This window comes from Branchiostoma lanceolatum, chromosome 2, assembly GCF_035083965.1.
Source record: "Branchiostoma lanceolatum isolate klBraLanc5 chromosome 2, klBraLanc5.hap2, whole genome shotgun sequence".
Classification (NCBI taxonomy): domain Eukaryota; kingdom Metazoa; phylum Chordata; class Leptocardii; order Amphioxiformes; family Branchiostomatidae; genus Branchiostoma; species Branchiostoma lanceolatum.
This window is the reverse complement of record NC_089723.1, coordinates 30,418,861-30,445,465: the sequence shown is the minus strand read 5'-3', so window position 1 is coordinate 30,445,465 and position 26,605 is coordinate 30,418,861. Positions and strand designations below refer to the sequence as shown.

The window sequence follows — 26,605 nt, the reverse complement described above, 5'->3', positions numbered from 1 at the left end:
AGTTGTCTTGTTTCAAAAGCTGCATATGCCAGGACAAGCTAAAGATTTCTTTTATAGTAGTTATTAGTATTCCCTCGAGACTTTTCCTGACATTGCTATCTCTAGTGTGTCTTGTGGCTGTAATGTTGTCAGACATTACTTTCCTAAGTATTCCTTAAGGCCTAGCTAAATGTGCTTCTTATCTATTTGTTTCTACAGGAACCAGGGAGTGGCAAGAACAATGACCGGTATCTACGCTGGGCAGACGCCTTCATCGTCGTTTATAGTATCAACAACAGGTCCGCACACAACCAATCGTACAATGTACCAACAAACTAAGAAACAAAATACAAGACGTAGCAGAGAAAAATGTAAAAATTTGGAAAAGAATACTTAAGCTAGTTTTGTATCGTGACCAATGCTGTTATTACCAGGCTATTCATCACTAGGTTATGTAGGCAAACCCTACTTCCCAATATGTCTGCCTAATTAACTATTTACATATCCGTATGTGTCAAAGGTCACATCCGTTACACTATCCCTTCCATTTAGCATACGTCCCTGTATGACAACTAACTATAATACTACAGGTTAGTGCCATTACTGCAAAGAAGGAGCATATTTGGAAACACTTTGATCAGTTTGATGCATTGGAACTACATTGCATATAACTACGATATTAACTTTACGGCCAGAAGAAGTAAAGGCCTAACGTTACATATAAATCATACATTGTTTATTTGATGTCGCATCATTGGTGATATCACTCTCTATTCTAATAGGCTGAGTTTTCATGAAGCACGTGACTACCTGGAGGAAGTGACGCAACAAAAGCCCACCCAGCAGCAATACGAGCCGCCCGTGATTGTATTGGGCAACAAGACAGACATGGAGAGATACAGGTAAAATTTACCATCTCGTTAACGGAGTTATGATTTTGAAAGCTAATTGGCCAACATTACCAAGGAAGATTGTATAAAGGTTTCTGATTGGCCAGAACACCCTGATGCCATCATGGTCCCCGCATGATAGATAGTGAGCTAACATTGCAAAAAAAGTTGTTTAAGAGTTTGCGATTGGTCAGAACAGTGCGGGGCATGTTAGGACATAACGGCAAAACTCATTGGTTGCTTTTGTATTATGCTCACAGACTTTTCTTGGTTACGATTTATAGCTAATACCAATTAATGCAGAATTCTTTTGAATTGAAGGTTTCTAATTTTAATCAAACTAAAAAGGAAAAGAAAGTTACTGCAAATTGTCATTCCACCAGAAAAAAAGTACTTGGAGATTGCTTTTCAAAATCGTTACGTTTTCCTCGCTCTCCATTACGCACTGCCAATATCTGTTTGTAGATTGCTTTCCAAACCGCTTGATCACTTCCTGAAACCACAGTCAGAAACGTGTCTTGACTACACATAATGTCTCCCTCACCGCCGCTCTAGACCCCTGAGGTCAAGGTCGTTGACCTCGCCACATTTCGGGCAGACGCAAGGCGCGTCCGGTTCCAACCGGTTTGTTTTGGTGTTTAGAAAATAGTTTGTACCCAAAACAGTCATTAGAGAGTCTGGTGTAGACTCCTACCGAGACAATTGAGTTTGTATCAAAGCTTTTTAAAGAATCCACAACTTGACTCTTAAAACGGGAGACGGTTTTGTCTATTATGTCTCTGTGAGTCTGTATAAAAAGGAAAGAAAACCCCAAAGCCCGGTAATCTTCTAGTACGCTACGTTTATTTAATTCTACTTGCTTGGTAGTCAAAACTATCGATATCAGCCACTTAGAACCCGCGCCTAAGAGGTTTCTAAAGCTAGGGTAGCACAAATATTATAGACGCCAAGATATCGGCATATTTTTGTCTACATATAAGTTTATTATAGCCTCCGTTGCAGACTCCTTCTGGCTGTTTTCTTTTCCAAGTTGCAATTTAACTATTACATTTATTACGTGTTTATTACAAGTTTATCATCTATTGGTTTATGGACTGCGGCGTCACTATGCCACAAAAAGCGACATATTCATTTTATTTATTGAATTTTCAAATTGATTTTCAATGGGGCCCAGACTACAAAAACAGAAATCATAAGTATAACAAAGAAAGTAAACTAAGATAAATCAAACGGTATCCTTGACCTTGTAAGTAACTGGCGCAGTGGGCGTGTCTTATTTGACACCAGGTCTAAGGCCAATTTAACGTTTACCGATACCTCCAAAACGGGAAATACTCCCACCCACCTCCCCAATTTTATCGCCTCATTTATAGATGCCTTTCTCAACCGGTCAGGTCAACTCGGCGACCCCTAAAACCCGACAGCCGCCGCGGCTTAACTAGCCTCCTTTGCAGGCTTCCTTTCTAGGAGCGCTGGAGGAGGAAATAAAAACGATCTTCCCGGCATTAGGAAACCTGGACCGTGTTGAAAATAAGCGCCCCAAAAAAAGAGGAACGCCGGAGCTCCTAAAAGGCCTGAAAGGGCTAGGAGGCTACGACTAGACGCAGACTTCGTAACGCTCAGAGGCACGTGCTGACAAACGTTAGGAAACCAGAGATTGGAGTTGATAGATAGGGCAAAGACATGATTTAACAAGCTTTTTAGTGGTGTAAATTTTAGGCTTTTTCCGTCTGGCTTTTGGGGATTTATAATTACCGTTGCAAACGTCACATTATAACTTCGTGAAAAGGAAAAAATCTTACTACACATTTAGTGTATGATTTGAACCAGTGGGATTTCCTCCCAGCACTGCGATGTATATCATATCCTTCTTATTCTTAAAGATTAAATTCCGCACTGCAAGTGTGTCTGACGCCACAACGCCGCTGCTTGGTACTTAGAATCTACTCAAAAGGACGGTATATTTACTCTTAAGGTATCAAAGTGTCACTTAAGAGTGCAGCTGTTATTTTTTGGCACTGGGGGATGTTTGGTGCCGTCTGTTATTTCTAAGGTTCAACCTATGACTTTTCTATGCGACTTAGAGTCGGTCTGCCTTAAGATGTTTGAGGCTACAGAACTAAACACGGTTTCTCCACGATAACACTAAATGTACTTCTGTGAAAAGTGGCTGCGGTGCAAATATTTAGCCGTACAAAGTCACCTTAAAACGTCTAGCTAGTCGACTAAAGCAAAACATGACCTGTTTTGTATACCCGCTACCCCTTTCTTCATTTGTATGTTTATTTTGGGACTACTGTCGTTTGTGGTGAGCAAGAGTAGTTGAACCTAATTATTACCTTCGCCAAGAAGGTTATGTTTTTGTTTGGTACTGTGTGTCTATCTTTCTGTTTGTCTGTGTATGTACAGCATAATAACTCTAGAAGCTGCGGATGGATCTTTGTTATATTTGGTAGGTGGGTAGGGGTGGGGAAAACGAAGGTCAAGTTTGATAATGGGTCTGCTAGGGGCTTTCTAGGGGCAGCGGAATTTCCGATTTTGATATGCCATGTTGTGGATATGCTATGGTCATTAACGCGTTATTATCTCCATGAAAAATGGAGATATAGTTTTGGGTGTGTCTGTGTGTCTGTCTGTTTGTTTGTCTGTTTGTGTTTCCGGACTTCTGTAGTCAGCATAACGCAAGAACCTCTTGATGGATTACGATGATATTTGGTATGTGGGCAGGTGTTGTGAAGCCGAAGTTCGATTTTGGGCCCCCTGGTATGTGACCTTGGTACTGCAGCAGAAATTCCATTTTTGTATCTCTTGACCTGGACGTGCTGTGGTCTTGTTTCTTTAGCGGATGGTTCTTGTGTTGGGACAGAGACTGAGCGGTGTAGGTTTGCCCCCCTAGCTAAATGCAGTCAAAGCAGCATTATACTGAATAACTTTTGATAAAATCTTGGACTTAAGAATGAAAATTTCACAAAACAATTAAAGACAAACAAATATTTCCAAGCTGTTTTGCGTGGCTAAGCGAGAAATGACAACAGAGATGGCGTCTTTCCGACAGGCTAGCCGTCCACATGCCACACACAAACCTGACTTTGTGTATACACGACGGAAGTCTTTTCTTTACTTGACAAAAGGTGAAAAGGCAGACTTCACACATGGTTTTCTATCTCGTTTCTCTACAGACAAGTGAGCAAAGCAGAGGGTAACTCAATAGCGTCTCAGTACGGATGTTCATTCTACGAGGCGTCGGCTGCTGGCGACTATGACGGCGTTCAAACGGTATTGCGCGCTTTCTTTTCCATGCAGTCAGTGATGGTAGAGAAACATATGTCGTCTTAAAAAAACTGTAACCGTAGATTAGTAAGTTTATACTCTTACAGTTGCACTGTTGTGTAAACACCGTAGGTACAATGAGCGAAGACTGTAAGTCTGTGAGACGTACCGTTCTGGCAAAACAAACATGGAAAGAGAAGCTGCGGGTAAAGTAATTAGCAAAAACATGATTGAGCACGATAAACTGGCAATTTTTGGTCAGAAATATCACCCGTGGCCTTGCTCTTGACATTGATGACGTACATTTATACAGACAATATACCTTGATACTACCTTCTCCCTTGATTTGAAAATTGGAGAAATGTTATTCTATTTGCTTCCACAGGTCTTTCACGGGGCGATACGTGAAATCAGACGGGAGAGAGAACGAAACATGCCGCTTACACCTCTCTTCATTTCCGAGGACAAGTCGGGTTTACCTACGACGGGGGCACGCTCACCCGCAGCAAAAAGAGGGGGGAAATCCAAAAATGTGCAGAAAAAAACCTCACCGGGATTCAGATTTTTCAATATCTCCAAAATATTTTAGAAAATATATTTATATGTGTATATATATATGTATTTTGATGTAGAATATATACTATGCTGCAATCGGAGAAGTGTTAATATGTAAAGCATATCAATAATAATCATTGTCATCAGGAATGCACAGTAGGAGCACGAGGCACGCACAACTTATGACAGGAAGCATATACGAAACTGTACTTCACGATATTGCAAACTGAGCTACGAGGGGAAGTCAAAATTTTCAGTCTCAAGACGTTAATATGTACCTTTACCTTTGTGCCAAATTTCACCTCATTCGATGAAAAAAATGAGCTTGCTATAAAGACCAATTGCAAATTACTTTTTGGCTTCCCCTCGTACAAGCAATGTATGTATGTTCAACTATGTTGGGCTTTAACCTGACAAATTGAGATTTAGCCAAGCCCATAACCAATTGTTTTTACATATCTCCAATCTGAATATAAGTTGTAACAGAATTTTGATAGGGTACCGATGTAAATAGAATTTAGAAAGGCTTGCAGTCCACCAGTATTCCAGTACATGTATATTGGATGTGGCGTCGAATGGCTGAGTGGCTTGGCTATAGCGGACACGGTACCGAGAGTCACCGGTTTGATCCCTGGCTAGAAAGGCACTTTGCACTACTTTCCTGACTCCACCAAGGTGTAAAAATGGGTACCTGCCTTCGGTTGGGGAGGTAAAAGGTGGTGGAAGGAGAGGATTGGGCTCCGCCTTACAATACCGTGCCCTAGACACAGTGGACAACAACTAGCGGATCGCTGGAAAAATAGTAGACATTGGCCAAATAGAGTGAATTGTATGATAAAGGGAGTCGGCTACGCAGAGGGGGTCCAATCTGCAATCATAGGGCCTGCGAATGAAACCCTCGATGGCCAAACTCCGCTGGCAAATATTTTCCCTATGGCCGGCGCGGTTGGTCTGGTAGGGACTAGATAACAACCCCCTGCCCCCCCCCCCCAAAAGACCATAGGACTGTGCTTTTTCAGAAAAAAGCTTACCTCCCAGACATAATATGCCTATCATTGACACCCAATTTTCATGTACGTTCTTTCCCAACATGAAAATTTGGCCCAATTTAAGTCTTATCAGTGTGCTGATGACAAATATGGAGCAGCTGTACCATAATAAACACATGTATTTTACAGAGAAGTCTGTGCACTGTACCTCTATTTCTGTCAATTTGGGCAATAACCAATAGTGAACCAGCCTTTAAAAATGCTAGCAGTAGAGAGAGTGGGCTATGTTGAGAAGTGCTAATTGGATTGGTCAAGGTCCAAATTTTCTTATATGTTAATAGTTGTACGCCACGAAATTTGGATAAGGGGTCATGGTGGCATGAGTTTATATGTGTATGAGATAGCAAGTTGCTGAGTCTTCAAGCTGACATCCTACTATCACACTGCCTATTCCATTTATGGAAGAACCATGGTATTTCCTATTAACTGCAGTTAGGCCATGTTGATTTGATTATAAGGATGACATCCCCTAGGAACCCCAAAACTGATGCGTGCGAATAAAAAAAAGTTTGGCAAAAAAAAGTCGCCTTCATTAAGAAATCTACGCGGTCAGGAAGGATGAAGAAATGGTATACCGAATAATAGATTCATTTTTGTTCTTTCACATCTTCTTTTACTTTGGCATTCTACGTTATTCCCCTGGTATCTGTTTTCAGAAAATATTTTTTTTGCAATCTACATTTTCTCATTTTGCAACTGCTTTGTATGATTTACAGCATGTCTGAAAACATTTTAGAAATGGACAAAAATTAATGCCTGCATGGATGTCAGCCATATAATCAAATAAATATGGCCTTAGTTTGTTAACAAAACATGCCAGAATGTTAGTATTGACCTTCCCCTATTTTTCAATAAACTCTGATGCAATCAAGTTCATTACCTCGGAGAGGTGTGCCCTTACCAGTGCTTGCTTGTATTCAAACTCTGTCGCACATTCAGGACCTTTCCCCCATTTGCTCCCGACCATTCCCAAACAAAGATCGGCACTGGGTCGGGAGTAGTATAGTCTGGAATCCATCCTATTCTAGCTCCAGTTAATCCTCTATTCGCATCCAATATGACTATGCTTCCTCAACATTTGCTGTAAGCTGGCGCAGACGACTTTTTTTTTTGAGACTGGAAGGGAAACTCCCCTACCAACTTGCGACCACATATGACCCTACTCATAACTAACTCACAACCATTGTCTGGGGAAGTTCAGGAGGCTATGGTCAGCTATGTGTGACAGGCTTTGGCAGTGAGACCAATTTCTAACTGCAACTTCATTGATTGTTTGATTGACACATTGACACAAAAACGACCATGACAACATCCGCTTCTCTTGTGTGGGTGGTGTAATACACTTCGACAATAATCCTCTGACATGTAGGAAGAACAGTCACCAATAAAGTGCCAGTCAGCAAATATCTCTGAATCGAGGGACACATCAGCTGTTAATGAAAATGTGACACCATGCATAATGAGTACATACATAAGATTCCGTCTATGGAAGTGTTACATCGACCACATATGCAAAATGAAAGCATGGAATGTCTAGCAGACATAAATGGAAAACAAGACTAATGGCTCACATTTTGCTTCAGTAACAATACAATCATTATCTTTAACACTTATAAAACGTGCACGCAAGGACGAAACTTGGTCTTGCTGTCAAAAACACATTATTCTCCAGCTCTTACAATGGAAACTGCTTATGATACTGCAGCATACGTTGTCTTCTCTTGATTAAAGTCATGATTAATACTGCTAGAGTGCTATGTTCAGTGACACTGTACATGGTTGCGTTTCTTAACATGTTAGACACACAAGCTTTTAACATGGGCATACAAACAATGGTGGTTAATAAAGGCTGTCAGATTATTTTACAAGATGTCAACTGGAACATTTGGCTACTGCCAAAAATAACAACGAACAAACACTTGGGTATCTAAAATTATCCCACCCTTTCTTATCCTTCAAACACCAATATTTAGGGTTTTTCTCTTTTCAAACAACTTTGCCGTTTGACTCCCTCTTTTACTAGATTTTTTTTTTTGACTGTGAGCAAGAAAAATCTCCTACAGTTCTAAGACAACTTATTTTCCTAATGCTTAGAGAGTTACTGTACATTTCTCTATGTTGACAAAATAACAAAACAATTCCTCAACAATCCTCCAATGGTACAGACCATACTGGTCGAAGCCTTTAGATCAAATTTACTCAAATTACCATGTGTAAAGTCAAGGTTACTCACAAAATAACCCTCCCTTCTAACTGAATACTTTGCTTGCCAGACTACTTGGCAAAATCATACAACATATGATGAAACAATATCCTTAAAGGAAAATTAAATCTAAGCTTGAGCTAAGTCTGAGGCATCTTCCATTGGCTCCCCACCCTCTTCTTCTCCATCTTTCTTGTCTTTCTTGCCATCACCTAGAGATGTGAAAAAAAGGAAGACACTTAATAATATACCTGTAGCCTGATTAACTCATGATTCTAGCAGCCCTTCCACTGGTCAGGCCTGAAGATGACCAACACCTCTAAGTCAGAATTGGGAACATCCTAACTGTCTTGCTTTAGGTAAATGTAAATGCTAACATGGACCTATTATTGTTAGACTGAGAACTTTCTGTTACCATGGTGTTGGAGGCTGTGATGACTGGCTTCTATAGTGACATTCTGCACGACAGCACGTGATTGTGTAACACACGCTAGTATGTACACTGTATCATGTATATTTTGATTCTGATTATGCAAACAAGACAAACGCCAATAAGAAAGACTGTGAAAGCCATCAGATTTTCTTGCCCTTTAGCTTTTCACAGCATTACTGAAATATCATTTTTTGTGTACGTGTGAGTATAAGCAACTGAGACCAAAAAGTTGTTAGGTTGTGAGTTGCGTACCTTCCCCATCTACACTGCTGGAGTCCGTGTTCTCGCGCCTTCGCTTGCGCGGGTTGAAGCGCTTATTTCCGAAGCGGGCGGGGCTGGGGAGGGGGTCCATTCCAAGGACCTTGTGGATCTGTCGGAAGGCCAGGAGTCGCAATGCATGCTGGAAATAAATAAATACACAAACACTACTTAATCAAGATGTCAACATACACATTTCAATACACGCAGTAATTTGAACAAAAACTCCAATAGACAACAAATTTGAAAGACAGTTCCTTCACACTTGATTTTACATAACTCTTGAACAGCATATAATGTCTACTATTCTCCTACTCTAGTATTTCCTTTGTCCGGACCCTTGTAGTGCATAGTCTCAGCAAGTTTCCTCGCTGTTTCAGTAGCAGGGCATTTTTTTCACAGGATGAGGTTGCTAGCCCCTCCCCTTGAACATGCTCGAGGCATGTCCTCGAACACGGGACCCCATTTTATGCCCCCCCCCCCCCCCAAAGACGGTGCAGCTCCAACCGAAATGTCCTGACCCCAGGAATTGGCTTCCCAGTTACCAACTAATTGGAACCAGGAGCTCAACTGTGAGGCTGTTTCCAGTTGAGCCACAGGGACATTCCTCTCCACCAAGAGTAATACGATTGAACATATCTAAAGTCTACATGTACTTCTGCTCCTTACCTGTGCACTGGCTGTGATGTCCTCTCTCTCCTGTGGCGTAAGGGTGCCGGCAGCATCCGTCGGTTCCTTCTCACAGGGATCGTACAAGCCCGGACCACTAGGCAGCAGGATGCCGGAGGCGATGGCCTCAAAGTTTCGCCGGAGAGCATCGCCCGGACTCTGGTTGCTGCCAGCACTGCTCACCACCTTCTCAACCAGGAGTTCCATGGCCTACATTTGTGCAACAGTATTATGGATACTTAGTACAAGCCAATTAAAGACCAGTATGTCTACCTTTGTCCGTAATTCTGCTTGTAAAAATTGTTGGCGACACTACCAGTATCTGGACTAATTCAATACCTACCTACCTACCTAGTCCCTTGACCTCCGGGTCGTTGGGGGGACAAGGTAGCAGTGAAGATAGCACTCAATACACCAACAGATAAAGAGTAAATGCATTTGAGTTCGCTGTGATTTAATTTTGCAGTAGGGAGAGAAAATGGAGTGTTCCCAGTGGTTTTTAGTTTGCAGTTTTAACAAGATGGTAGGCGGGCAGAAGACAGATAAAGCATTTTCATGGTTGTTTTCAATTTGTGGTGAAGTTGCTGCAAAAACCACCATGAACTTAAATGCAGTAAAAGGATCAAAACTGTAGGGGCAGATTGTGTGAATCTATTCATGCATGTTTCTTCAACTTTCATAGCCCACATCCATCATAACATAAAATATACAAAATTAAAACAAAAATGAAAATATCTAACGGACCTACAGCCACTGTCTGATTGGTTGAACCACTAATTGGTATGCTGCCATTGGTTTAATGGCTAATTGTGATGGACAGTTGAAGGGCACTTACCCAGCTCCGCAGAGGGGCCCAGGTCGGCACACGCTGACAGAGGTCACGCAGGATTCGAATGACGATTACGCAAGACTGCAGTCCACTAGCCCTAGCCTTTTAAAGGGAACGGGGATGTGAAGACATACATTCAGTACACAGAAACACAGGAGACAGAGAGACACTGACATGCATTGTGTAATACAACAACATGCAGGCCAGGTCTGTCCCAGGTGACAATTTGGCAGTGAAGTAATGAACGTAAAAAAGGAAATGTGGTGTTCGACATGCATTCAAGAAAAACCTGAACAACTCTGTCCATTGCTACAGTGTGACTTTGAACTTGTGGGGTAATAAGAACTCAAGCAATTTCTCCACAGAAATGATATTGCCAAAAAATGAAAATTTCAATCTCTTACATTTTGAGTACCAAAAATTGTTATTGAAATCTTCTGGCTTTCCTTCCATTTACCAATAAAAAGTATATATCAAAAAGAAACTGCCACAAAAGTGTTTACAACTGTCCACATAACATTGAGCTTTTTCATCTTGGCTGTGTGCTTCAACATCAGAAGTGATCAGACACATTCATTATAAACCATGCATGAAAACTGTCTAATATTGTCATATATCTCCAATACAATGTTATACATTGCTTCTACCAAAAGGAGTGTGTTTCTATCTCTTGCAATACCATTTCTCAGTCGTGTCATTTCAGCTATGTTCTGCACCCCCGATCAAAATCAACCTCTCTGTGACATTATCTAACTGCCAAACTGCACCACTGTTTTTGTTTACATTACTGATGGTAAAATACACACAGAAGCATGGACTATCTAGAACAGAGTGCAAAGCAGCATGCACTGGTGTTGGCATTAGAGGCTCCTGGAAACACCGGGCATGGCCAAGCCGTCGGCTACCAGGGCCTCCCCGTACACAATGTCTCTATGTCTCACAATGTGATTTGACATTGCTGCCAGACCACTGCATACAGACACAACATAATGCAACAGGTTTCACTAGCTACCAAAAAGAACCTAATTGTCTCCACAACAGTAGATCCCTTATTTTCCTTTCCAGCCTTATGCTGATACCTCCAGCACATACCCGATACGTCGTGGCTTACAAACAGCTGGGACTACCAGTGGGTACGAGTGACTAATACAAACGTACGAACATCAGAACACAATTATGATAAGGCTGCAAAGGTAAAAAGAGAAATTGGAGTTTCGAACCTGAAACCATTTTGCATGACGCAGTGCTGCCAAGGCATCCAGGCATTTTTGCCTGTCCAGTACATCCGGTGGGTCTTTCGCAACAACATCTATAGAGTAGGAGTGGGAATGGGTGTTTGACCACAGTGCAACAACAGCACATTGGGCTTAGTGTTCTGCCACAAGTGGGGTATGTGTACGGGAGGTGGACACGCACCATGGCATAAGCAGGGGGAAGGGGGTGGAGGATGGAATTTAAAGAACACAATGAAGCAAGAAAACTTCTGGTACATATATATAAAGTACAGAGAGTGTGAGCTGAGGTAGACTGTACACAGGAGTTGTTAAAAATGTAGTAAGTCAAGGAAAGTGAGTTGAGTCAATTGGTGAGGATGGACAGGGATGTGAAAGCAGGTGGGTGGGGGTAGGGGATGTGTGAAGTTCACATGCCATGGTGGTGTGTTCTGCCCAACAAGACGTGGGGCTTAACACTAGCGCCCTCCATGCTTGTCACCCACGCAGACATGTGGTCAAAAATCCTTCCGCCTTTTCTCTCCTGCATGGAGCTAGTACACACTGAAGAAGGCTTTGCTCTCAGAACCCTACTAGTAACTGTGAACAAAATGCACTTAACAAATGGCATCATTAGAACTGGAGAGATGGGCATCCCTCCAGTCAATAAGGCATCATCAATGCAATAAACAAGACGTCATCATGAACATGAGACAAGGAAAGTTACTTTTGACATGATCAGGTCTTCAAGGATTCAAAGCCTTCCTTCCCTAAGCGGGTTCCTCACACAATGCAGTTCTTATGCATGCAATGTTCAGGGGAAGAACATTACATATCATAGTCACAGACAATATGTACAGAAGCAAACTATGGATAAATAACTGGCTTTTCTTATCGTTCCTTTTGAACCATGGGACAGCATTGCTCTTTCTACCTCAGCTACTCTACATTGCTTCCTTTAAGCTACACATAGTATCCTGGACACTGCTATTGGAAAGTCCCCCCTACCTCAAACTCCAGACAATTCTAATCAGAGCCAATGTTTCCTTCCAGCATGGTCGAGTTACTGTTACTGTAATTTAGAGTAGTATGCATGACATCTAGCAGATCACTCGGGTACTGCAGTCCCATTCAGAACTGTTTGAAGTTGGCCCACAGGGATATGAAATAGCAGTGTCCAGGATAACCTGTGCAAATCAAGGGAACAATGCTGGGCTGGGATGCTGCCACCAAAACAACATGTTTCCTGCTGACAAGGCTGTTAAGAGACAGATATAGGTGTGAGGACGTGTGGGTTTCTCGTGTCCACGACTCGGCATGCAGGTACCAATCTCGCCAGCACAACCAGTGCCACCTGAAACATGAAATCAACAAACGACGGCAGAAAAACAAGAGTTGGCTTTCTCTCAGCGTCCAATCTCACAGCCCTGTAACAAACATATGCCAGCGGGAAACACCATTCAAAAGCACAACAACTGCACTTGTTTCCAAATTGTGTGTGACAAAAAACTTTGTCATGTGTCAACAGATATAAAATGTGAGAAGGCTGACTACCTAGCTGCCCCATGGTTCATCAGTGGTTGCTAATGTAAAACTATCGCAGATATTAGACTAGATATTAATGATACTTACAACAGGTTCCACTCTACTGTTCAAACAACAGCCCCTACCTCTACTCCTGAATAGACTGGCCCATTCCCAATGAAAGGTAGCAATAGAAGATCAGCAATCACCTTTTTAAGAGCCCCTTCCAACTCAAACAGTGACTGTAGACTTCGTAGCTCAATCTAAGCCTTTGCCTTTATTACATGAGTGAAATTTGTTAGATTTCAAGATGACTTTGGGCCTTTTCAATTCCAGAGCCGAGATAGGCAGCAAGGTTTGAACAGTTGCTACAGGAATGCTGGTGTCTACAAGGCTTGGTCTGGGTTTGTCAGGAGAGAACGTACCTCCTCCCTCGGGCTGCCCCTCCCGCATGACGGGCGAGGTCAGCGTGATGGTGCACTCCACGTGGATGTCCTCCTTGGTCAGGCTGGCCACGATGGCTGCCTCCTCCACACTCAACTTCACCTCGTACTTCTCTTCAGTCACAGCCTGAAGAGGAACAACACAGAACACCGTCACTTTAATAAATTCAATAGTGTACAATTGTTGTTCTTTGAACAGTTGATATCGCATGCTGATACTGTAAAAGAGGAAATGTTTGCGGAATCGTGGGGATTTTTTTTGTGGTAGGGACAGGGTGTTTGCTGTTCACACAAGGGGCTAGGCGGGCAGAAGACAGAGAAAGATTTTTCTGCGGTTTTAAGTTCGCAAAAAATACAAACATTTCCCCTTTTACAATATCTGTTGGAAACAAATACGTCCAAATCTTAAGACCAACCAAAATTCCAGAAGTGATTCAATTTTTGTTGAATACTACAATTGGCTACGCCACTGTGGTACTGCAAAAAAAGTACTTCGCTTCCAGTGAAGTGGTGGATTGTTTTGGCACTATCTGTCTCTATGTGTTCTTGACATACATGAAAGGGGTGAAGTCTGCCATCTCTTATTGCCTTGTTACTTATAGAAAAGAGTTCAAGAAGTGAAGGACTTACAGCCAGCTGTTTGGGGAAGTTATCAAAGACTCTCTCCAGAAGAGTCCGTGTTGGTTTCTCCGCACAGAGGACCACCAGCTGCACGTTCAGGTCGCCGTGGAGCAGCAGCCCCTTGGCCAGCACGCCCACGCGCATCACGCCCTTCAGGGCACGCTGCTGCTGTTCCTCCGTCTTCTTCTCGCTGAATGAGGTGAACGACCTGAGCACGGTCAAAGGACAATTATATAGTCAGGTGTCTTGAAAAAAAAGTGAAAACCAGGCTATAAGCTAGCAGGGCGCCAAGTCGTCTTCTGGACACCCTGAGCTAAGAACACAAGGAAATTCACGCTCTCCTTTTGCAGGGGACGCCCTAGGCCTGTATCCGTGGTAATTACATACACATGTACATGAGTGCCAACCACGCACACTGCCCACTGTTGTGTTTTCCTCATACAGTATCAGGCACTGTGACAGCATGTAAACACCAGGGAATTGTTAATCTATAGAGGCTTAGAGCCCACTTGGGGAACTCTGGTTCAGATCCCCCTCCCCCTCGCCAATTCTTGGATGCTCTGTATATAAATCCTAGCTTAAAGCCTAGCAACAACTCAGAAATGCAGAAAAATAAAAGATGATTGGTATCTCTATAAATTACGTTGTGAAGGTGGAAGTACTGGCTGACCCTTCCTTGGTCTCCTCCTCTCCTTCCTTCTTCTCTTCCTTCACTTTGTCGGTGTCCATTTGCTTGGGGTTGTCACTAAGAGGACAAAAAAACCCAGTTAGAATGCCCTATAAAAATCCTATAAGGTCTAGATTCTAGTGGAGGAAAACCTGGACCTTCTATGAAATGTTCATGGGGCAATTTCAACTTTTAGAGCGAATTTGGGCAGTCATATATTCTATGCATCAGAAATTCTCAAATCTTTTTCTGTTCTATTTTGGTTTACTAACAATTTTTCTATTGGTTTTCAGATCACTTTTATGTAACGCTAACCGCTCTGGCTTCAACAATAAGGAGCGACTAACACTTTCCCCAAAAGCACACCCAAATTTTTGAAAACTAACACTTCAGCCTTATCTGACGGCTTCTCAGTTGTCTTCCCTGCTTCAGTGAGGTCATCACTACAGACAGGATAAAAACAGACATGGTCAGCTAAGCCAACCAATCAACCAACAGGCATAACAGCTACAGTTCAACCTGTATCTGCTAAATGCTTAGATACAAGTGATTTGATTGGTTTAAAAAAACAAAACAAGTTTCTATCGTAGACCAAGACCAAGCCAAGCAACATTCAGGGAATGCCATAGCTACCCATCTAAGATTACTGACAAAACACACAAGATAGTGAGGTACGATGCCTGCCTCTATTGAATATCCTGTGGTCCATGGTAGGAATAATGCTAATGTAGTGCAAAGGATGCTTTGGAGGAAAAAAATCTGAATTTCTGAATCCCATTGAATGACCACCGTGGATAAAGTTTAGTGCAAAGTGAACTGTAGAAATATCTTACATAAAATTTGAAGCCTGTTAGCAAAATATACAACATGACTTTTATGACATACAAGAAATCTGGGGTTTCATGCAGACACCAAGAAGCAAAACACAGCAACACTGATATGCACAAGAAAGACATGGACGTACCTCTCGGCTAGGAAGTCTGACACCAGTTTTAAGGCCTTCTCAGAGGCAGACACTATGTTCTGGACTGCTTGAAGCTATGGAAGAAACACGGTACAACAGTGACCATAAATATCAAATATAACATATCAATAAACATCGTTCTGACCATATTGTTACATGGTTACAAAGAGTGAATCATTTTTCACATTTGCTCTCCATCTCTCCTTTTGTAATATATACTGGAAATAGTAAAGTAAAAGAATGCAGAAGATGGGAAAAGTTAGATGGGGTCCACCCTTACCTCTGCTTCATTGGGATAGATAGAAGAGTGCTTGGCCATGACATGACGGTCATCGGATGTGTCTGGACGCCGCATCGGCTTCAGATGGACAAACATATTTATTGTTTTTTGATGATTGCCTTTGAATACATAGGTTACTACACCTCAAAATACAACATAGAATCTGTAAATCATAAATTGAGTGCCAAGCTAATTTTTCTTGCACCAAAATGTCAAGATTTGGCTTTGTTGAATGGTATCTAAACTATGGAAGGCAACGCACATACATAGGCTTGCTTTCTAAATTAAAAGTTTCTGTAACCTCAAAAGTACAAAGGTTATAAAAGCCATTGCTTTTTCTAGATGTATGCATACCCTGAACACCGTTATAAATCCTCCACCCATTATATATCTATATCTAGATTGCGCATAAAGAAATTCAATATACCATTCCCTTGATACACCTCCTGTAAGTCTTGATAATTTCACAAGGTGATAGCTTTACAATAGGAAGTCAGGGGCTTGGATATTTTACACAGATTCAGACAAAAGGGTCTATGCCATACACAGAACCTTCTACCATAGCTCTGGCACAGAGTCCAAAGCAGTGAAAAAGACAAAGAGTTAGATGTAAGGAGAGTGGAATTTTCAAGACTTACAGCATCTGGAAATTCAGCGATGTCCCTCATGTTAAAACCGACGAAGTCAGCCCTGCGACCCCTCTCCCTTCTGTGTGATTTTTGAGTAAGACATAAGGAGGGACACATGTTACTGTTATGTGGGTTTGCAGTCTAGCACGTTTCAGCCAGTGTTTTCAGACACATGAAGGGCTGAAGTGTTGTCTATTCCAGGTCTCCTACTTTCAACTTTCCAGTCATGTTTCTGAAAACACTGTTGTCAGCTGTGGGAGGGAAGGGGGGTTAACGGTCGCGGCACGTGCTCACCATGTCCAACTGTTTGGGAGGCGTCGGAGGCTGCGGGGGGAAATGCGGCGGTGGAGGGTGGCCGCGCCGGCGGTAGAACTCCATCTCCTCCTCCCAGTGCCGCCGCTCTTCCCAATACCTCTCCTCTTCTTCCATCCTACGCCAATACATCATCTCCTCTTCATACAGCCTAATGTACATAACGTACACAAACCTTCTACAGGAAGCACCTAGCTTTTCCCTGATTCATGCAACTCACACACATTGCACAAATCATTGAACATTTCCTCCACAGTACTGGGCATTGTGAAAAATTGCAATCATAGGTAAAAAAAGCACAGCATATCATTACCAAGCTACAAAATAACTACCTGTCCATTCTTATCAAACTACTGTAAAATCATTTATTTTCGAAGTAGGATTTTGTGGTGTTTTAAATTTGCGGGTGAACCAGTTCTTCAGTACAGTGGTACTACAAAAATACAGCGTCATGATTGTACGGTAACTGGTCACCACGAAAATAAAACCACAGCAAACATTTCAAGATTTACAGTAGTTCTTAAATGGAATGCGGTAAGGAGGGAATCTGTACCTGTACTCCTCCTCCTCCCTCCAGCGCATCTCCTGCCTCCAGCGCTCCTCCTCGTCACGCCGTCGCCAGTACTCCTCCTTGGCCAGCTGGCGCCGCATCTTCTCCTCCTGAAGCTTGCGCGCGCGGATGCTGGGCTTCACCTCCACCTGCAGCTCGGGGTCCACCTTTTTCTGTAGCATTCACAACAGTATATAAACAGTGTTGAAACAAGAAATTGTAGAATTTGGTGGAATTTCCTGATGCCATGGCCCTACCCATCACAGATGTAAGTGATCCTCCCCTTCCAATAATCAATCCCAGCTATCTCCTTCCCATGAGGGATAATTCGTCAGGCAGTTGGCTGACCAGCTGTCCATGGACTATAGCACACTACTTTCACTACTCAAAGCCATTAAAAGAATCTTGAGTTAAATGTGCAAACACACATACACAACCAAAAACAATACCCCCATTGACGGTGAACCTCATTTCCAGTTCACTGAGTTTGAATCATCTCCATGTTTTATATAGAAGGCTCATTAAAAACTACTTTTCTTAAAAAAAAAAAGAAAAACACCTGACATTAACGAACTAACAAACACAAAACAAACCTTGTACTGCAGGCGGTGACGTCTCCCCTTCATGTGCATGTCCTTGGCATTGGGGTCGTTGAACTTGCACTCGCACAGCTTGCAGTGGAACTGTATGACCTTGCCATCGGCATTCTTGATCTCTTCAATGTATTCTTCTCCTGAAATGATGAAGAGGACGAGGCAAAATGAGATATGCCATTCATCTTTCACTGAATTTAACTTTGTGATTCACCTTCTGTCTAACAACGCACAAAGCAAATCATCCCTTTCTTAACCCAAACAAGATAGACTCAACCCCCGTGAATAGTTTCATCGGGTTTGTAAGTCAATGAATAAAAGAGACTATTTTTACACAACCAAGAGATTTATTCCACCGACGTTTCGGTGACCATCTGTCACCTTCTTCAAGGCAATTCTGACTTGTACATAATGTAAATACTTTGCGTTTGGGATTACATCTCATTAATATGTATAAGCAGCAACACTTGTGCTGCATTGCTATGTGAACCACTCAAACTCAGTACATGTACAAGTATTTTTCACTTACCAACTGGCTGGACCTCCTTTGCCTGCAACTCTTGTAGCAACTTGGAAGCCTCTTCCTGCTTGCCTACAGAACAAGGGAAAACACCAGCGATCAAACAAAGGCTTAGATCTTGACAACTACAGGGCAAAGAAGCAAGTGCTAAGTTGCTTGTTAACCTTCTCCCGGCTACCTAACCCCGTAACCAATACACATCAGCAGGGAGGAGGTTAATGGCTGTATCATTCAAATGGAACACAAATCAAATTTCTTTATATTTGAAATTGTGTATTTTTGAGATTTCTTACCAGCATCAGTCTGTGCGGTGGACGTACTGGCGACAGCAGCCTTGGCCGCCATCTCCGTCACCTTGGTCTCCTCTGTCTTGATGCCACCTGGAGTTGTACTCAGTTTGGTCCCACCTGTGGTAGAAGCTACATGTTGGTCCAAGCCTCATTATTTGGGTCGACTTTTCAGTGACAATACCAAGTGTCTTCTTACCCATTGTCTTCTGAGTGTGACTGTCTTTTTCTTTATAATATTGGCAAAAAAATTTGTGGTAGAAGCTACATGTTGGTCTGAGCCTCATTATTTGGTTTGATTTTTCAGTGACAGACAACACCAAGTGTCCGCTTACCCATTGTCTTTTGAGTGTGACTCTCCTCTCTGGATCTTGGCAAAAAAAATGTGGTAGAAGCTACATGTTGGTCCAAGTCTCATTATTTTCTTTGATTTTTCAGTGACAGCACCTAATGTCTTTTTACTCATTGCCCATTGAGTGTGACTGCCCTTTCTGGCTCTACATTTCGTACAAAGTATCATGGAAAAAAAAGCACATTTATAGGTCTGTGCATTTGGCTAGATGGATAAAAATTGATGCTATAGCCGTTACTAACTACAATACGCTTATCTATGAAGACATTTTGAGAATGGAAGCCAGGATGCCGTACCAACAAATGTGATCTTGGGGGTGACCACCTTCTTGGGCACGGCGGCTGCTACAGCTGCCGTTGCCGCTGCTGCCTTAGGTTTGGGCACGGTGCTGGCAGGTGTGGTGGTGGTGGTTGCCTTGGCGGGCGCTGTGGATGAAGTCGTGGACGTACCGCCGCCCGCCGTCACCAGCACGGGCTCGGTGGACGGGATGGGCTTGCCCAGCTTGGTGTGTAACTTCAGCACCTGGAAAAACAGCCCAGATTTTAACATTTTTGCCACAAACAGTACTGGAAACTTAGCTTTTCGATTAAGTTTTACTTCACATTGTCATAGAATAATTTCACAGGTCGTTGATTCTTCGGAATAGCCAGACTGTGTGATGAGTTTAATTTTCTTGTTTAGTTTTAAGTATTCTACAGTTGAACCAGGTTTACAAAATACAAAAAAGTCATCATGCAACACTTTTGAAACAACAAAACTCAACAGAAACAAACAACACACAGAAACAGCAAAGAAACAAGCATCCCATAGCAAGGACCACCTCCATCAAAATATAAAAATGCAAAATCAAAACATACAAATGCAAATATTTGATGGACATGCAGCTACCCTGTCCGAACCGCTGTCACGCAATCATTGGTTGATGATCTAATTGTGTTGGACAGTCAGGATTGGTCTATCATGTACACCCCCTTCATACAAGCAGTCATAGTTTATCCCAAATGTTTCCTCGTACCTTTTGATGCTTTGCACCGCGGATGTGTGCATTGTAAGCGTCAGTTCCAGTGCAGGTGACGTCGCACAGCTCACATCGCAGCTGGCTCTGACCAGGCCGCATGGCCGTGGTGGTGCCACCTGCCTTCAGGGCGGCCTCCTTCTTCTTGTGCTTCTGTCCTTCCAGGTGCTCACGGTAGGTCTGGGGAGGATGCACAAAAACATCAGAATCATTCTCTTTTTCGGATGAATGTATAACAACTTTATGTTTGTGAGAATTTAACTTGCAGAAGGAGGGGGAAAGAGACATTTACAGGGTGTTAAGTTCACAGTTGAAACCATTACAGTGGTCAGACTGCACATGTTTGTGGCGTGCTAAGTTTGCCCGCTGCAAAAATGGCAAACATAAAACTGCAAATATTTCATGATTTACTGTGATTAAGCCCTCTTCTGTCTTGTATGACAAAATATCGGCCACTTGGTCTTTAAAAACTTCAAAAGTATCCCATGCAATTACAATAGTGAGGAATAAGATTACAAATAGAACAAGACCTTGACCATGTTTGCATTACAGCTATCATTTCATGCAATTTCTATAGTTCTACAATGTTAGATCTGGAACGATGCAAGCCCTGGAAAATTAGTTCAATGATGAGGAAATTAAGAATCTAGTCAGAACTCAGTGCCGTATGTTTTAATGATGTACAGTACCTGTGGCCCAGCACAACTGATCTTGCAGACTTCACAATAGTGGATCTGTGGCTGTTTGGGCGGCTGTTTCTGTTTCTTCTGGTTCTGTCCAAACTTGTTTTTGAAGCCCCAGCCCAGCCCGGTCTTCTGCTGCTGCTGCTGTTGGTAGTACGCCGTGGCGGCGGAATAGACGGCTGCATCGTAACCAGAGTAGGTGGCTGTTTGGGGCAAGAAAAAAAACATGTTTAGGGCCACAAAGCTTCACAAAATTGTGCACGACCTGACAAAGTCTAAGTCCTTAAAATTTTCCTCGTCCTTCACACATATAATGGACCCCAGGGGGATAAGTGAAACTATCATTTACTGCAGTATACAAGGGCATCATATCTATACAAAATAATGCAGTACCAACATCTATATACAGTCAAAACTGCGGAACACAGGGGAATGATGAAATCTGATCTATGTGGAAAGTTTGTCACTATAGACAGGCTTCTTAATGATTGCATCAAGGGGAACAATGATCTAAGAGACCATTCAAAAGTGGTGACACTGACCAGGTGATCCTTATGTAAATGTGGTCACTTGTACACGTTTTGACTATACTTTTTGTGCAGCTATCGGTTGAAAATCAAGTGCAATCTAACACAAACTTTATTCAAACGTTGGCAACAAAAACAAGTGAAAGTTTCCCCACCATGATTACCTGTGTACGTAGCAGGCGTGGTACTGAGGGTGGTCTGTCCGTACGATGTCGTGCTCTGGTGCGATGTAGGGGCCGAGTAACTGCTGTAGGAGGCTGTGCCGGGGGTTTTCACCGTGGTGGCTGCCCGAGCCGTACCAGTGGAGTACCCGGTACTGGCAGGGGTACTGTAGGACTTAGCCGCTGTAACAGGTATGGTAAGATGTACATGAAGCATTGTAGACTTTTGAGATATAGATCCTTTATTATAAATCCAAACAAGTTCAAAAAGAGATTATGTACATGAATCATGACACACGTACAGTTGGCTTAGCAATGGGCCTTATCAAACTCCTCAACTGATTTTTCATTTATGCCAAATTCACTGGATTGCAATAAAAGTGCAACAGAACCATTGAAAGCCACATAACTTTCTAAATCATTCATAGGATAGGAACAATCATTTGAAAAACATGCTCGGAAGCCAGAGTTTTCATGGTGCACAAACACACAAAACTGATCAGACAGAAGTTAGTTCCCTACCTGTAGTAGTCTGGTAGTAAGGCTCTGTGGCAGCGTGTGCTGCGGGCTGGGCAGCTGGTGTGTAGTACTGCTTACTCTCATACGCAGTGGTAGCAGAACCACGGTCGTAACTGTACGACGTCTGGAGAAATATCAATAAACATATCATCCAAATGAACTAACGAGAAACAGGCCCTCTCAGTACTGCCATCCTTGCCAGAAAGGACGATTTCCAAACTGAAAAGGGTCCTCTGTAGAGTCTTCTGTAGAGCTTACAAAGCTAAAGTAGACTGTGTTAGCTACCTGGTAACTCTGTGTAGATGCTGGAGGTGGGGGTGGGGGGTCCTGCTGTCGGGAAGTGTACCCATACTGGCTGGTGGCGTGAGAAGCAGAGTAGCTCTCGTAACTCGTGGCTGGCTGGGTGTGGCGCGGGGCTGCGGCTGTGGCGTACCCTGCGGCGGCGGCGGCAGCCTGGTGAGTCGGCTGGTGCTGGGCCGCGGCGTACGCACTCTGTCCCGAGTGCTGCGAGTATGACCCAACCGGCTGGGCTGACCTATACATGATAAGATTGAAAAGTTGCGACCTACACAGTTTGTTAACAACATTTCTAGACCTGCAAAGAAGCCAAATACAACACTTAATATATCAGTACATTCAATTTTCATGAGGTCTTTTTAATGATATCAATTTGACATATACATAACAAGTTACAAATATCAAATTTTATATTTAACTAGGCAGTACACTGAACCTACAGTAGAAAAGAAATTACCATTTACAGAATCCCAATAAGAAGAATAATCATCTTTCTTTGCTCAACAAACATGGTTGTATTTCATCTAATACAAAATATAATTTGATGAAGATTATGTTGAATCCTACAACTTATAATCATAAGTCTTCAGTTTGCAAACTCTGGCTAAGCCATGATTGTGGACCAAATATTCACATACTACGTTTTGTTTTGACAACTTTTGTTTTCTTGATCCCTGCTGCCTAACCCGTAAGGAACCACCAGTACATATTTGGTGCCAAGCGACTACCTTGGCAGGCTGAAGGTTAAAATGTCTTCCTATGGCATGTGTCCAAAATCAATGGAGTGGGTGGGCAATACTGCAATACTAGTACTAGACTGATCCCATAATTACCAAATCATCAGTTATAGATCTATTGCATTACAAGTGCCATGATACCAATGTATCTAAATGGACACATTTGAACAGAACAGACACCAAAATGCTTAGAATTCTTCAGAATATTCTCTGGAAACAAAAGCTGTCTAATGATAACAGTGTACTATACAAAGACATATCCCCACTAACGGCATTCAGGGGTTCATCTAAATCAGGAAAGAGGGGCGCTGCACCCTCTTGTTTCAGCCAAGCGCCCCCTTGTCGAATTCAGATTTTACCTTAATATCCAGCATACAGCCTTCACTCAGCAATCAATTCATCCATAAATACATAGAATTCGCTGCCACGCATGTGTGTGCTCCCCCTTGTTCAATTTTTCTAGAAAAACCCCTGCGGCACTGAATAAGAAACCATAAAAAACACAGGAAATAACTTATTGGACATTGCTGGAGAAGTTAGGGCAAAACCATAGGTCCATACATAATTAATGATAGATAAGCTAATACTGTGGGAACCGACCAGTGTTTCCGCCAGACCGCGACTGAGAGGCCGTCCACTTGGGGAGGGCCTTACCGCGAAAATTAATTGACCGTACCGCGAAAATTGATTGACCAGGAAAAGTAACTGAATGTTGTGATCAGAAAAGACTTTGTTAATTTTTCAAAATCAATTTGTTACGAAGGTCGCTATAATACTGCTTCAATCGTCACAAAATGCGATCTATATTGACCAGAAACGCCTGAAGTGTAAAAGGGGTTTTCCCGCCATGTGGTCACGTGACATCTTGCCCTCAACCAATCAGAGCACAGGTTTTATGACGTGGACCAATCAGCGCTTAGAACCTTGCATATCAATGAGCTTAAAAATATGGCGGACGGCCCGGGACGGAGCAGGTTGCGACTCGTCGAGAGACTCGAGCGAGCGACTTATGTGAATTTTCTACGGTACATATGGAGAATTTTCACGGAAAAACATTCAAAAGAATATATATTGTGTCGAATACGGTCAGAAATGATGGCGAATCGCGGCAAATCACGACGTAGAGGCTGAAATGCACGGGCGAAATTCTTGTTTTGTTTACGTTTTTCCTTGTTTTCTTCGATGACTTTCTTCGATTGAGTCTTGAAAAACGGGTTTTTAATGAGATCACCGTATGCCAAAGGCACCGACATCGATTCTTCGCAAGCTTAACAATAGCAACAAACAAAAGAGTGTGAATGTCCAACGATATAGAGCGTCCCCACGCCCGCAGTAACAAAGAAAAACAAAGAAATTATGCCGACCTCTCGTATTTTTTTCCCGATTTCTCGGCATTTAGTTTGTCTCTTTTTTTTAAAGAGGACGGCCTATGTCTGAGTTCAGGCCGTCCAAAGCGACATAAGGCCGTCATTTGACGGGAAGACGCCCCTCTGGCGGAAACACTGGAACCGACCCATGGAAAAAGATGCTAAAGGGCAGGAAAAATACATCAATGGACATATGGACATTAATACCCTGGTTGCTGTAATGGGGCACAGGAATTGAAGAGGCAAAGTCAAGTAACAGTCCTAAGCAGGGCTGTCTCCTGGACCTGTCCATCCATCCAGGGACGGAAAATTGCTTGTTGGGACTTGGGACAGACAAACATTTCAACCTGACTGTCCATTCAAAAAAATCTGAACTTCATGACATGAAACCGATGAAAAGCTATTTTTGTAAGCTTTAAATGACAGACTTGACAACAACGAAAATCAACAAACAATGACTGAGTGCTGTGGGACGGAAAAAAATGTAAAGCTGGAAACAGCTCATTTGTGAGTGAGCTTGACAAAATAAGTCGAGTTCTAATCTAATGGATACTAACATCATGAAGTGGAACTAGTAATAGTTGCATGAGTATCACTACCGATCTAAGGACTGTTCTGAATATGCAAGCATTGGATGTGTAATGGTGGAGCTTCAGGGTGATGGAGCAAATGCACTTGAACGGCAAAGAACAACTTAGCATGCATCCAGTCTCTTCCAGACTCCACAGGCAACGTCTTAGCTACCCATGGATGATAGACCTTTCTTTTGCAACCTAGGGGAAATGATACACGACTCTCCAGGCTAATCATTGACCCTATTTTTGCTGAATTCTACTATCCACAACTCCTGGTGGAGGCTAGAAAAAGAGACAAACATCATGAGAACCACAACAGTCAACTATCACAGCAACATGTGACCCCATCTACCTTGAGAGAACACTTACAGGTTAAACGAGTATATGATTATGAACAACTTTCACCATAATGTCAGGGTGAAAGTGAAATAAAACACCAATGGTCTGTGATAGATCTAACAATGGCAACATTTTTTACAAGTCAGTGATAAACAGCTGTTGGAAAACAGTCTTCCATCTACGCTTGGGGGTATTCTCAATCCATAAACTCGAACGATCCAACTCGGACCAATTTAATAAACCTCAATTTCACCAAACATTTCTTGTTAAAATTAAGTCCGGAAAAATTTACTGTAGTTGCAAACATAGGGTTTTTTCCAATAAAACAAGAGAAAACATGCATGCAACAAAGAAACATGCATACACAATCATATCATGAAACGAAAGTATGTCTAGCCTTTAAATTTTTCTCAAACAGTGCTAAAAAACTATACAGTGAAAGAGACCCTTCCTAAATTATGCTGAGATTTCCTACATCGATTTTGAGCAAAGCTCACCACTTGAAAATGTACAAGAGTCAACTGGGGCGCACAGAAATCTAATTATTTGCGCACGAGAAAAATTATGTTTGCACTAAACCATGATGTAGATCTAGGTCACCATGCATGCACGACCTCTTTTTAGGACAATAAAAGATATCTAAAAAAACATTATAGATTAAAAACAAAGACTACACCATTGAAAACTTGTGACAAATGGGAGAAAGTAAATGTAATTCTTTTCCGTATATATTTCTATCGGAGAAACATCGCTGTTAAAGGTTGGTGACATCTGTCCTACATTCGCCCAAGATTCGTCAGTATCCAGATGACGCCGGTCCTTTCCCCAGACATCCAGCCAGACAAAGGCCTTTCACCCGGAATTATCAATGTCTCACATCTAAATACAACAACCAACAATCCCCTTCCCTCACAAAATGTGTTCCGACTTTTGCACAGAAAAAAAACGTCACTAGGGATATTCTAAACCCTGGGTCGGTAACGTAATAAGTCTACAATGACATCAGAATTTCTGCGACATGCGGTGGCCAGTCGCCATTTTGGTCAAGGTAGTATATCAGGCTGTCAGGACAAAATAAAACCATATTTTCTCGATTCTACGGACACTGCTTGCCATGTAGACTATCTCTACCCCCTCCTGATACCGCCTGCACAATAATCTGAGAGAATGCTTACCCGTATTGGGTCCCTCCGTGGGTAAAACCGAAATAGTTGTTTGCAGCCATAATTTTTTTCTGGCACGCTTCTTTCTCCTCTGCCGACACGGGAGTCACGTGGTTCATTAAAACCGCGAACAT

The 26,605-nt window shown here is 42.4% G+C and overlaps 2 protein-coding genes across 13 annotated transcripts in view; one reads left to right on the top strand and one right to left on the bottom strand.

Annotated features, from left to right (window-relative positions):
* The window catches only part of LOC136428540 (ras-like protein family member 12), a 20,422-nt gene extending 13,093 nt beyond the window's left edge, over nucleotides 1–7,329 (top strand). The window contains exons 4-7 of the mRNA XM_066418136.1: nucleotides 199–278; nucleotides 762–881; nucleotides 4,049–4,145; nucleotides 4,525–7,329. Coding sequence (XP_066274233.1) covers nucleotides 199–278; nucleotides 762–881; nucleotides 4,049–4,145; nucleotides 4,525–4,728 — 501 coding nt within the window. The 3' untranslated portion in view covers nucleotides 4,729–7,329. The remainder of the gene's footprint in view (nucleotides 1–198; nucleotides 279–761; nucleotides 882–4,048; nucleotides 4,146–4,524) is intronic.
* Nucleotides 7,060–26,605, bottom strand: LOC136428536 (zinc finger RNA-binding protein-like). Of its 12 annotated transcripts, none has more exons than XM_066418127.1 (23): nucleotides 26,484–26,605; nucleotides 22,279–22,528; nucleotides 21,997–22,117; nucleotides 21,469–21,657; nucleotides 20,793–20,989; nucleotides 20,104–20,283; nucleotides 19,385–19,610; nucleotides 18,743–18,868; nucleotides 18,459–18,521; nucleotides 17,930–18,069; nucleotides 17,340–17,509; nucleotides 16,769–16,937; nucleotides 15,846–15,923; nucleotides 15,566–15,639; nucleotides 14,988–15,044; nucleotides 14,578–14,679; nucleotides 13,944–14,142; nucleotides 13,296–13,440; nucleotides 11,356–11,444; nucleotides 10,142–10,237; nucleotides 9,307–9,516; nucleotides 8,632–8,779; nucleotides 7,060–8,158 (listed from the first exon to the last, which is right to left on the bottom strand). In XM_066418127.1, exons 1-23 carry the CDS (start codon nucleotides 26,603–26,605, stop codon nucleotides 8,076–8,078), a joined length of 3,234 nt encoding a protein of 1,077 aa, XP_066274224.1. In that variant the 3' UTR covers nucleotides 7,060–8,075. The 12 variants fall into 12 exon arrangements, 11 of the variants coding, with proteins under 11 accessions (XP_066274224.1, XP_066274226.1, XP_066274220.1 ...); XM_066418129.1 differs by having other exon boundaries at nucleotides 21,478–21,657; XM_066418123.1 differs by having other exon boundaries at nucleotides 21,478–21,657; nucleotides 22,279–22,558; nucleotides 26,484–26,595.

Excerpts from the sequence above, each read along its gene's own strand:
- LOC136428536 (XM_066418122.1), bottom strand. The coding sequence starts at position 26,590 with ATGAACCACGTGACTCCCGTGTCGGCAGAGGAGAAAGAAGCGTGCCAG. Across the intron at positions 18,869-19,384 it reads CCCCAAGATCACATTTGTTG|CTTCTACCACAGGTGGGACC; the intron begins GTACGGCATCCT and ends ACCAACATGTAG. Across the intron at positions 8,780-9,306 it reads ACATCACAGCCAGTGCACAG|CATGCATTGCGACTCCTGGC; the intron begins GTAAGGAGCAGA and ends ATTTATTTCCAG.